The 12818-nt window shown below is 39.8% G+C and overlaps 1 protein-coding gene across 2 annotated transcripts in view; it reads right to left on the reverse strand.

Moving 5' to 3' along the window:
* Window positions 1-12818, reverse strand: part of PHF14 (PHD finger protein 14) — a 147165-nt gene that overhangs the window by 40055 nt on the left and 94292 nt on the right. For both annotated transcript variants that reach the window (XM_056857413.1, XM_056857414.1), the window contains one exon: window positions 6340-6372. In XM_056857413.1, coding sequence (XP_056713391.1) covers window positions 6340-6372 — 33 coding nt within the window. The remainder of the gene's footprint in view (window positions 1-6339; window positions 6373-12818) is intronic.

Consider the following 12818-nt stretch of genomic DNA (forward strand, 5'->3'; position numbering starts at 1 on the left):
TTCTCTATGGAAAAGATTTTCATTTAAAAGCATTTTAGTCACCACCATGAGATGATTCTTTGCATAAGAAGCATTAATAATCTGATTTGTCAGATCTTGGTGTCTTTTATAGTATCAGCTATATGGATGGACATACATGGCCTGTATGTACAAGGCTTTAGTATAATTCATACAATAGCTTCATCAGTGAGTCTACAGAAAATGTCCAACATGCTTTACGGTGTCTAGTTTACTTCACAAAGAGGAATAAAACTTGTCCTTTGCATGGGTTCCAGAAATCTGAATGAGTGTAGGACCCTTCTACAAGGCAAAATTCTATGAAGATCTCAACACGGACTGACAGCAAAAAAACAAAACAAAACAAAGATCGCATGGTTGTATCTGACTAGGTTGGCTCTGGTTCATGAAAAGCTTATGCCACAAAGTGTGTGACAGTTTTTAAGGCTTCCTCAGATACAAAACTCCAGACATGCCATTATGAAACACAACTTTTATTTGGACGTAAAACACAGGACATTTGCTTCTGTACAAATAAAAGCAAGGCTATTCATTCAGTCATTCAGAGTTTATTTGAATGATAAATGTTGGACTCTTCAACCTTCTGGCATGTCATTTATTCATTTACTTTATTAATATCCTGCCTTTCTCCCCAATGGGGGCTCAAAGCAGCTTACATTGTTCTCCTCATCTCATAACAACCCTGTGAGGTAGGCTAGGCTGAGAGTGTGGGACTGGCCCAAGGTCACCTAGCCAGATTCCATGGCAGAGTAGGGATTTGAACTTGGGTCTCCCACAATCCAGCCTGACACTATAACCACTACACCACACGCTCTCTATGAATAATCTTTGGATAACACAGAGTAATTTGTAGTGAGATTAATATGCTGACATCAAAATCTGCAATTTTTTAAAAAGACAATAAGCATTTCAGTTGTGTATATTCCAAGGTAAGCTACATTCATGATTTGGTTGCCAAGAAGAAGTAACTAACTAGCACTCTCTACTGCAATCACTTTTCTAAAATCTTCCACCATACAAAACCTTTACCCATTAATAAGGTGATAAAGGACAAAAGTAAGCTACCAGGCATGAAGTGGCATCCCTTCCAAATGTGGTAGTGAGAAAATATTGGCAGGGTACCCTGTTGTAACCAGTGTGGGACGGTGGTGGAGAGTGGGACAAGAGCATGAAGGTTTATGCTGGTGGCCTTGTCACATGCACCTCCTTCTTGTCCAAGCTGAAATCAGGATTTGGGGGAGGAGAACATGGCTGGCTCTGCTTGATCGGAGGGTGGAAGGATTCTTCAGGTTCACTGCCACCCTATAAAGGGGACCTGACCCATAGTCTCTTTTGGGACCTTTGGCTGAAAGCTGGATAGGAATAAAAGTATAGCCTTGTTTTTACCCAAAAGTATGTGTTATGCTTCAACATTTCTATCTTCCAACACAGAGACTGGGTCCCCAACTGCGGGCACAGTTCTTTTAGTTTCTGACTTCATTTTTTTTGTTTTTGTTTAGATCTCTGCACATCTTCCCAGGGGTCCTGGCCCCATAAGCGTTTCCTTCTTACTGGGATTAGCAGCACAAAAGATACTGGCGTACCGGCTCCTCTCTCATTTTAAGTGATCTCCAGGGTCCTCCTTTCCCAAGCAGTCATGAAGAAGCAGAAGGTTTTTATATGCCGACTTTCTCTACCACTTAAGGGAGACTCAAACCGGCTTACAATCACCTTCCCTTCCCCTCCCCACAACAGACACCCTGAGAGGTAGGTGGGGCTGAGAGAGCTCTAACAGAGTTGTGACTTGCCCCAGGCCTCCCAGCTGGCTTTGTGTGTAGGAGTGGGGAAACAAACCCAGTCTCCAGATTAGAGTCCACCGCTCCAAACCACTGCTCTTAACCACTACACCATGCTGGCTACCCTTGTCAAGTATTTAAAACTTCATCCTGTTGAAATTTTAAATGCTTGACAAGGGGCACTGAATCACTATCACCAATGTATTACAGATATATAATTGCAAATGCGGAAAAAATTCAGGAAGTCCCTTTACCGTTGCATCCTGCATGTTCCTTTTCTGCCCAAATATTCCATCACTGTAAAGCACTACCCCACCCAACATTGCCCATCTTCTAGCTAGTCCAAAGTTTCACAGTCATTAACCGTTTATGATGAGGGTTCTAATGAAAGAGCCATATCTATTTTTCCAGTAGTCTTACTCTATTAAAAGTCGATGTGTGCTCTAGTAATTAAGTAAATAATAACCAAACTTCGCAATCACAAGCAGTTAATAGAACGTAATAGCGGACTACCGTTTGTTGGCAAATTTGCTGATAATTCTGTTGTCAGCATGAGACCTTAATTATAAGCACACTAATTTAAAAGCATGTAATCTAAAGAATTCCAAAAAACAACAATTTCATTGAAGTGGATCTGAATGAATTTTCTAGTTTATCCAATAGAGTATGTAGGTGTTGTCATAATGGCGGATGCAGCTTCTTTAACCTCTGGATTTTGACAAGGAAGTACTTCTGAATGGTATACATCTTATGAAGCAATGTAAGAAGGAACACTACAAAAGTAATATCTTTGAGGAGGAATCTAACATACACCTTATTCTAGATTACGGATAAGCAACTAGAGGTCCCAGGACCACACCAGTCCTCCCCTACAGTCACCACAGAGTTCTGCAGTTGCTAACTTAGTGACAGGAGAGGAATGAGAGTGGTTGTTTAAAAAAAGTCCTCCCAAGGACATTCCTTTCCAAAAAAATTTCTTTTGGAATGGTTGAAATATTTAAAACAAGGTCTTACTCCCTATCATGAATAATTTTACATATGAGAATCTACAGAATTAGATAATGGTATCTTATGCATAAGCCCTGACCTGGATGGCCCAGGCTAGCCTGATCTCGTCAGATCTCAGAAGCTAAGCAGGGTCAGCCCTGGTTAGTATTGGGATGGGAGACCACCAAGGAATACCAGGGTTGCTGTGCAGAGGAAGGCACTGGCAAACCACCTCTGTTAGTCTCTTGCCATGAAAACCCCCCAAAAGGGGTCGCCATAAGTCGGCTGCGACTTGACTGCACTTTTCACACACATCTTATGCATAAGGTAGACATCAAATGACATATTTTCAAGGATATGTTTAATTGTTTCAATGGGAATCATTTTGGCAATAATGTGTGATAATGTTTTAGGACAATTTATTAAAAATTCCAATGTTTTCAAAGTTACTTTTATATACAAACAAGGGGGGGGGGACCTGCAATGACTTGTGGGGGCATCTCATTTCGCTCTCCCTCACTATTTCCCAGTTCCCATATCTGAAAGCTCCCATAGCCACTCTCCTTTCCCTGGATTAATAAAACAGTAGACAGAAATTAGTTTTAGAATCTATAATATCAATTTGTGTTAATTACACAAAAACCTTTTAAAAAACCCATTCCTTAAGGCTGAGAGATTGACAGTTTTAACCAGAATCAAGAACACCTCACTTCTGTTTTTGAATTCTCTGGAAGTTTTTTTGGCAATTAGCACTAAAGCATTTTATGAGTAGCTTCTATTTTACTCATGAATCAGATGTGGTATTAAGTTAATTTCCTCACTGGTTTTACTTGGAATTCTCTTTATGGTACCAGTTACTCATCATGCTGTTTTATCTACTTTGCACAACAACAAAAAATGTAAACTGTGTCAATTCACTTTTCTAAATAGTCTACTTAAAGGCAACTGCTACTTACAGTTGCCAACTGTTCAGTTAAACATCCATATATAATAAGCAATAGTTCTCCATCTTCCAGAAAGAGCTCTGTAGGGAACAGCATTTAGTTAATGAAGGGAACATTTGGTATAGAGGCCTTGCTAGAAATCCTTTAAAATATGGATTTCTTTCAGCCTCAACTTCTTGAGTTGTGCACGGGCTTTACTTTTAAATTCTCTGCTTCAGCAACAGGGTAGGTGATTATACTTTTATCCCTATGTTCTAAGCAGAGTTTTTTTTAATCTCTTCTCATACTCAATAACCAGGTAAAGGTCCATGTTAGATGAAACTTACGGGCACACAACTAGGGCTGGGTGAACGCAGGAAGAGTTAATACCTTTATTACCATTCCACTTCAATCTTCTACTGCATATTCAGTACAATATCATGGTTAAGTAGATGACACCGCACTCAAGCTGGTAAAAATTATTTACATCCGTGGTTCTCAGCCTTTTGTATCTTATGCCCCACCAATCACTCTAGGGAAGAACTTGGGGCCCTCCATGAAAGAAACAAGAAGCCCACAGAAGGTCATTTATATTATGTTACTACATTTCTCATTTATGGTAAATTGTAAGGACATAAATATTGGAGAGGTATTGTTGGAAGTACATTTTATTGCTATGGCTTTAAAACACAGAGAAAAAGCAATTAAACATGTCAAATATTTCCTCATCAGCACATTTCTTCTCAATCACTAACTTATATTTGAAAGCTATTTTATTTGCAAAGTGGAAGTTAATGCACCTTGTATCTGCAAATTCAGGTCATTTAGGATATGGCCACCGTGCATGCCAGCTTTGACGTCTAATCAATACTAGTGACCAATCCTGCTAGTTTAGATTTCTCTTTAACCAAGACGTACTTAATTTCTTCTCTCTGTTTGATAATGCTTTGCCGTGTGACAATCATCTTATTTTAGTATGCAGCTACAGCATGATGCTGTTGCAACATTTCTGTTCGTGGGCTCCCTGGAGATAGCTGGTTGGCCACTGTGTGGACAGAATGCTGGACTAGATGGGCCGTTGGGTCTGATCCAGCACGGCTCTTATTATGTTCTAGGCCTTTGTGCTCAGCACCAATTCCCTTACAAAATACTTTGAAGATTCAGCTGTTCAGTGCATTGGGTTTAAGAAGATTGATCATTTTTATGCAATCAGACTACACCACAGACAGTTCAGGAATCCTATGTTCCTTCAGAAGCATTTCATGCTGGATCATTTAGTGTTTTAACTTGCAAATTAGCATTTGCCACTTTGCAGATTTCTGCAGTGACCCCAGAAAGGACACCTGTCATTTCAGCAGCAGCAGCAATACAATGTTGTTCCAGTCCAGATCATTCTTTCGTCAACAATGTGACTTGCACAGGGCACTACCTTTACCTTTTTTAATGTGAAATATCTCAGCACTTGCTGTTTCTGTAGGCATACGGTTAACTATGCGCACATCCTCAAGCACTTTCTCCTTACTGGGATATCGAACAAATCCTGTTAACAGTGCACTGAAATACCTGTCAATTCACCCATTTGAAGTACAAACTGACTTTTTCATTTGGGCAATAAGTTGACCTTCGATATCAGAAGACAGGTTTGCAATGTGATGCGTAACCATATCATTTGAGAGTGGGATTTTAGCCATCTTTACTGCTTCATCTCTAAGAACTTCTTGCTTGCTTTATCAATATTTCTGATAAAGTTACTGGAATGATTAGGACATTCCATGCTGTGACTTGCTGGGGGATGGCTGAAGCACAATGGATAATTCCTGACAGGTAAGGTCAGCAGGATGCAGCTGGTGGTCGGGGGAATGTGGGTTAGGAGAACCATTGAATGTCCAAGATTACTACTAGCCAAAACCATTGAATGTCCAAGATTACTACTAGCCAAAAGGTCACAGATGTTCACTTGCAGGTGAACATGCAGATTCAGGGAGAGATCATTCTTGGCCATTGTTATGAAAACCTTGTGTAGACTACTCCAGAGTCCCATTGGTGGTAAATGCAGAGAACCACTGATTTAAGTGACAATTAATGAGCTATCAGATCCCTCTGTGGTTTCATCAGACGGCAAGAACTCAAGCACTGTTGGCAAATATATGCTTAAGTGTCTGCAAACCCTGAGGGGGCTTCCCTAGTAGGCTCAGGGCACCCTGTGAAGACCCCATAACCAAGGATTAAGCTGCTAATCTCAGGAGTTGCTTCAGTGTAGCAGACATTTGCTCACTGCAGTCTCCCATTTAATTCCACAGGATTTCAGCTGGAAGGACAGCCTGCTTTCATATCTACTCAGGTTCCTACCATTCTACTGCAAAATATAACTGACTGTGCTAGTAGTGAACGCTGTAGCTTGTTTCACTCCAGCTCACTGTGTTTATCTCTTTTGGTTTTTATACTGCTCTGCATTCACAGATCTCAAGGATCTGTGGTCTTACAGTACATTTACCATAATGAGAAATCGTTCATACGTTAATATCTGTGATTATTCTTTTACGAGCTACCTAAGTACTGTCTTTAGGTGAAAGTCAATGTATATACTTTTGCCATCATCACTATGTATTCAAATTTTTACATGTTATAACAGTTACCTGATACTTGTTTTTCATTCCATCCACTTCTCCCTATATTTAACACATAAGGTATTTTGCAGTTAGTAGAAATGAAAAACACAGGGAAGAGCCAGTTAAGTACTTTTAAGCTGCATTGACTTCAATGGGAAAGAATTAACACACACTTCATTGATTTGAAAACAAAACAAAAACATCAAGATCCTAAAATTGTGAGGCACTATTTGATGGAATAGTAAGAAGACAGAAAGTCATAGTATTAAGTCACAAAAGAATGATTATATTAGTTGACAGCACATATAAAAAGAAGGTAGTAACCAGATAGACACACACACATACCCCGTCCCCTCAAAATAACCGCGTTGCTGCCCCCCCCCCAAAAGCTATGTGCTGTTTCAGTGTGTGAGAAAGTCAACAGAGATCTCTTGGCTAGGAAAGAAGGGTGTGGCAAAGAGCTACATAAAAGCTCTCTGGCCTTGGATGCTATACTGACTGCTTGAGGGAAGTGTGCCTGTCCCCTCATTTTGGAGGCCAAAACTCTTCAAGGGCTTGAATATACATACTCCCTAACTGAGATGTTAACATGTGGAACTAGCCATGGATCTGATGACAAAGTATGAAAACAAGTGTGATATTGTACTACCTCATTGGTGGAAACAAAAAGGCAACTATTGTCAAAAATTTTGTATGTGCTACAAAGACTGTCCTCTCACCAGCCCACATGATAAGTAGCTAGGGCACAACTTTCCAGATTGCAAGAAGTAATGGAAAGTCTTCTTCGGCCTAAGGGGTGGAATGGCAGTAATTTTAAAACGACTGCTTATATAATTCCCCCTATATTTTTCCACTGGATGCTCAAGGCAGTGTACAAAAATTAAGCAACACAACAGAAACCTAAAAATAGTATAAACCATTATTATATCAAACATGCCAACATAACTTTAGGGATCAAGGACACGGATGCAGCACTTCCCACAGTCTAGATATGCAGATTTTTCAACTCTCAGTAGTATGTAATGGTGCACACAGCTAACGGAGGAGGGCAGTCTACACTTCTCAACCGGCGCATGAGGGTGATCAAGGAAAACCAAGATACTTCCCTTTTCTAAAGAAGTATACCATTATTCAGGTTGTATACTTCAGCACCTACCCAGTGTTGGAATCTGGAGTGCTCAGGAGTTACCAGATAACTTTTGCATTCACAAATATCCTTTATGACTAAAGAAAGATTGCGAAGGTATCTGAGATACTGCCATTTCTGAAGCTAAGAAGATGCAAGGAGGCCTGATTTGGATCAGCAACCAGCACTAGGTCAAAATCAACAGTGCTGGCTAGCTTTTTGCCTGACAGAAAACTGGCCTCCCTGAGCCGATATTAGCTGTGGCAGAGGGAGAAAAAGACAGGTATGATACAGGAACCTGTCTTTTCCTGTACTGGGACTAATAATGGAGAACAGCGCCATGATTTTTACTAGGAGAAGGCACAGGGAGGGGGTTAGTCCCTACAGCTGCTTTTTAACATAAAAGGAAAATATCCCAAGATCTGCTCACAGATCTCTGACATTACAGATAGTGTGAACAAACAAGTGCATTCAAGAACAGTTTCCTTCTCTTGTGTATATAGTCTATGTTGAATATGATGAATAATTTGACTGTACTATTTTTCAACAAGGCTCCAGTTACTCTACTTTTAAAATATTTTGCCAATTATATATTGCAGAGATTTACACTTTCACTTTTCGGCCAGATTAGGAGGTCCCATGGAGGCTTACAATTCAAATTTGTAACAATAACACAATGCAGATAATGGCAACAGCGACTGCCTGAGAAGTAACCTGCAGAACTCAGCTGCTTTTCCTGCATATTTATATTATGTGGGTAGTTGGTTCAACACATCAACAATGCCAGCAATGCCAAAAACTCTTCTAAAACAGCAAATATCAGATTGAAAAAGATTTAAAACACACACTCTTTTTTTAGATCAAACTTAAATTTAAGGTACACACTCCATTTGTTAAATTAAACTTGTTTTATCAATATAGATAATGAATCAGTGCCATTCAGGACATGGTAATTTTTTTTATTGTTTTCCTAACATCAACGAATGCAAAATATTGCATGAGGCATCAGCCAAGTGAAGCATTTGTATCTTCAGAGTCACACAGTTTTCTGCCTGGCAAGAGCATTCCTTTGTGCCCAAGACAGAAGTGGAGATATACTAATATTATTGGCAGTGTGCGGCGGTAGGGCTATCATTTGCTACACTGACTGCAGGAATGCACTGCTTCCCAGACAGACAGCTCATTACTGGAAGGATTGAGGGCCGGACTAGAAATAGTATTCCAGAGTGGGGAATTCTCTTACTGCAGTCTGCTACTGGGGGTTTATAAAGGGGTCATGATCCAAGAAAAGAACAACCATTGGTTTTGTCTCTGATCCGTCCTTCCCGCCACCCATTATATCCAGTCTGAAGAGGTTCTGACACTATCCTTTGCTGTAAGCCTCAATAGCTGCTGATTGAGGGAGTCAAAAAGACATTTTGACATGTACGTACTTCTTGTTTCAATCATTAACCTTGTCTGTTTCAACAGCACTTGGGGTATTGCCCATCACAATCAGCACCTGGGATATCAGGCAAAGACAACATGTTTGGAGGGGGGTCATGTACGGAAATTTCATGTGGTGCTCACTTAAGGGGATTTGGGCACATCAGCAGTACCACTATGTTGGTGTCCTTAGGCTGCCTGACTTTCATATCATCTACTGACTTAAATTACACTCCATCCCCAGAATACTCAGTATTTTTCTCTACAAATGCTGGTCTCCCTCCCCTACCTGCTTACACCTCATATCATTCTATGGGGTTTTATTCTCCAGCATGCCCTACTGTAGTTACTAGTAAATTAAGGGCGCCATTCAAATACGTGTTATTCTTATTTATTGATGTCTTAGGGATGGTTTTTAATTGTTGTTTTAAAATGTTTTAATCCTTGTTTTTATTGTACATTTTATTGTTTCTGTAAGCCACTCTGAGCCAGGCTTTGGCCAGGGAGGGTGGGGTAGAAACTTGACAGAACAAACAAACAAATAAATACTCAGTAAAAGTGGGTTAGTTTCCCCCATTAGAAGACTGGCTGCTGATACCACTAAGATATACCCACCAAGTTTATGCCCACTGAATGAAAGAGGAAAGCAATACATGATATGACTTGTGCTCAGTTATGGCAGTATCCCATTCTGTCTCACATCATGGATGTTTCACATCATGGATACACATGAACACATGAGGCTGCCTTATACTGAATCAGACCCTTGGTCCATCAAAGTCAGTATTGTCTTCTCAGACAAGCAGTGGCTCTCCAGGGTCTCAGGCAGAGGTCTTTCACATCACCTACCTGCCTAGTCCCTATAATTGGAGATGCCTGGGATTGAACCTGGGAACTTCTGCATGCTAGGCAGATGCTCTACCACTGAGCCACGGCCCCTCCCTATTTCATAATGTATTGAAATGTTAATTCTGTTTATATACTTTTGCAATTTAGAAATTAACAGCAATGACTGCATATATAGGAGGTCAGCCAACCTAGTGAGAATCACTTTTAAGAAACTGGTTAGTTAGAAACTGGTGAGGGATATCCCCACCTACGTGCTTGTTTACTTAGTACATTTTAAAACCCTTCCTTTCATTTAGTGAGCTTAGATGGCATACATCAGCCTCTCCTCAATTTTGCCCCCATACAATAACTCTGCGAGGCAGGCTACATTAAGACCGTGTACCCAAAGTCAGCCAGCAATCTTTATAGCAGACTGGAGTTCTGAACCTGAGTCTCCCAGATCTCAGTCCAACACTCTAATCACTTCACCACACACTGGATCTCAACTTGGTCAGCAAAATGTATATGTTTAGGTGAGGCCTTTTCTTCAGTTCATGACACTGTTTTAAAAGGGTGTTTCCTAATGCCAGCAACCTTTTCAGATACCCACAAGGACAAGTGCTCTGTGGCATCACTTGAAGCAGCTGTTACACTTCAATGTGTGTGTGTGTGTGTGTACACACACACACCCCTACTATGCAAAAAAATGCATAGAACAGCCACCGTACAAAATATACTATTAATTATATTAAACAATGTGCTACAAATGTATTCTAATATTATACCATCTTACAACATATCATCACAAATATACATAAGACACTATTTTATACCAAACACAATACTGCACAACCAGTTATGCTCAAAGACATCTTGCAAACAAACTAGTCTGTTTGCCTATAAGTACTGTTGCATACAACGGTACTCATTGGATCCTTCATGCATCTGCTTGAGGCTGCTAGCCGGGACTTGAGATATGCAGGTGTCTTTGAGTATAACAGGTTGTACAATATTGCATTTGGTATAAAATAGTGTATTATGTATATTGATTTCTGACGATATGTTATAAGATTGTATAATATTGGAATACATTTGTAGCACATGGTTTAATATAATTAATAGTACACTTTGTACGGTGGCTGTTCTATGCAAATTTTTATGAGACACACACACACACACACGCACCTCTGACAACTATTGCTTGTGAAGATAAAATGATTTGTTTTTGAAGTGAGGCCTATCAGTTACCCATGCAATGTCATGATTCCCAAATTGTGTTCACTTTTTTTCATTTTAGGACATTGAAGTGAGCTGTACTAAAACTACAGTGGTCATCTTTTGAAAGGAAAGATGCAATGCTACCGAAACAACTATTTCTCATTTTTTTATATGGCGCAAAACATTTTTCCCCCCAATGTTGTTGAGATGAGAAAGCTTGTCAGACCTTTGTGGTAAGTATCGCCCATTCCATAAAAGTGACACTACTACTAGCAGAGAAGCTGCTGCCCTCCTGCCCTGAAGCAAAGTCACTGTCATTATTTGACAGCTGGGGTAATATGGGAATATGTTACACAGGCAGGGAAATAACTTGACAAGATTGCAGGAGAGGTCCATGGTGTATTATGAACAAAATGTAAGCAGACTGTATCAGTGGAACAGAATACTTTAATCGTATTTACTACATCTATGTAAAAGTATTTGCATCAACTGGGAAAACTATATTACTTGTAAGTTTATCAACATGCAAGCAACAATGTTTGAAACACTAACATTGAATATTTCCATTACGAATTATACAAAGATCACTCTTAGGACCAGAGAAATACCACTGCCTTTTTTGGTTATAAGTGTATATGCGAGTGCTAACTTGCAGGATTGCCTCAAGTAGTTGTCAACTTTGGCTTGTACAAGCAACGTGAACAAGGACTACATAAATGTACATTCATAAAGCCCTTGGGAACAACACTATTCATTTTGTCAGTGTCAATTTAAATTAACAATTAAGGTACTATTAGGTTAGTGCTTTAAACAAAAGAGAATACATTTACTTATTAATCTGCCTTTGGAAATGGTACTTTGCAGCTCTTATTTCTCTAGTAGCCAAGAACTAAAAACATAATGCTATTTCATTGCTCAAGTATGTAAACTAAATTGCTGCTACATAATGAAAACTGGACCCAATGGATAAAAGTAATGGGAAATGTGGCAACCAAGGTTCTCTGAAATTCAGAGAATGACAATCAGCATAGAGTTCTTGGCACTGCTCCCAATGGACTATGAGAGTGAGAGCGAGAGCGAGCGAGCGAGCGAGAGAGAGAGAGAGAGAGAGAGAGAGAGAGGGACAGACTTGGGGACAGAGGATTTGTAGAGGGTCATGTCCCACCCATTGACAGCGATATCTGATGGTGGAAGCAGAATTCCTTTCACTGAACATCACATACAACAAACTTTGATTCAACCTCCCCATTATCTGAATGTGGTAACAGCATTCTTTGGACTGAGTGAAAGTCTTTGCAAACTGCATAGAAACCCGTAACAAATTAAATGTACACTCTGCATAAATGTTTCAAAAGGGTGAATGTTAAAACAAGTAGTCCCTACACGCTCATAAAACAACTGTCACCCAAAGCAAAGTGGTTTGCTGTAGGGTGCTTATCTTGGATTCTGCCCACACAAAAGAGAATAAGCTGTTTTCAAATGAACAAACAAATGACAAACAGTGACATGAAAGAGCCACAAGGAGGCCTCATAACACAATTTTTGGGTACCATTTGCTCATTCAGATGCCATTAAATTTGCCCATGCTGAAAACAATGCAACCTAAGATTTTATCATACCCAAGATTTATGGTTCTCAAGAAGTAATGCTGTTGGTAAGAAAACCTCAATGACTTTCAGACCATTTTAATTCATGGTACAGAAAAGCAGCTTTGGCTGAAAGGACTCGTAGGAATTCATCAATTTTAATTCACCCAAGGACTGAACACTGCCTCAATATTGTGCTCAGAAAGGCTTAGGTGCCTAGGCTACACCACACAGTTCATTATCTAGCTAACCACTGCTTGTGCTTAAAGAAGATTGATTAGATTAATAACTAATATTGCAGCACACAGCACTCTCTCGTTTGG

Source organism: Euleptes europaea, chromosome 11 (assembly GCF_029931775.1).
Source record: "Euleptes europaea isolate rEulEur1 chromosome 11, rEulEur1.hap1, whole genome shotgun sequence".
Lineage (NCBI taxonomy): Eukaryota > Metazoa > Chordata > Lepidosauria > Squamata > Sphaerodactylidae > Euleptes > Euleptes europaea.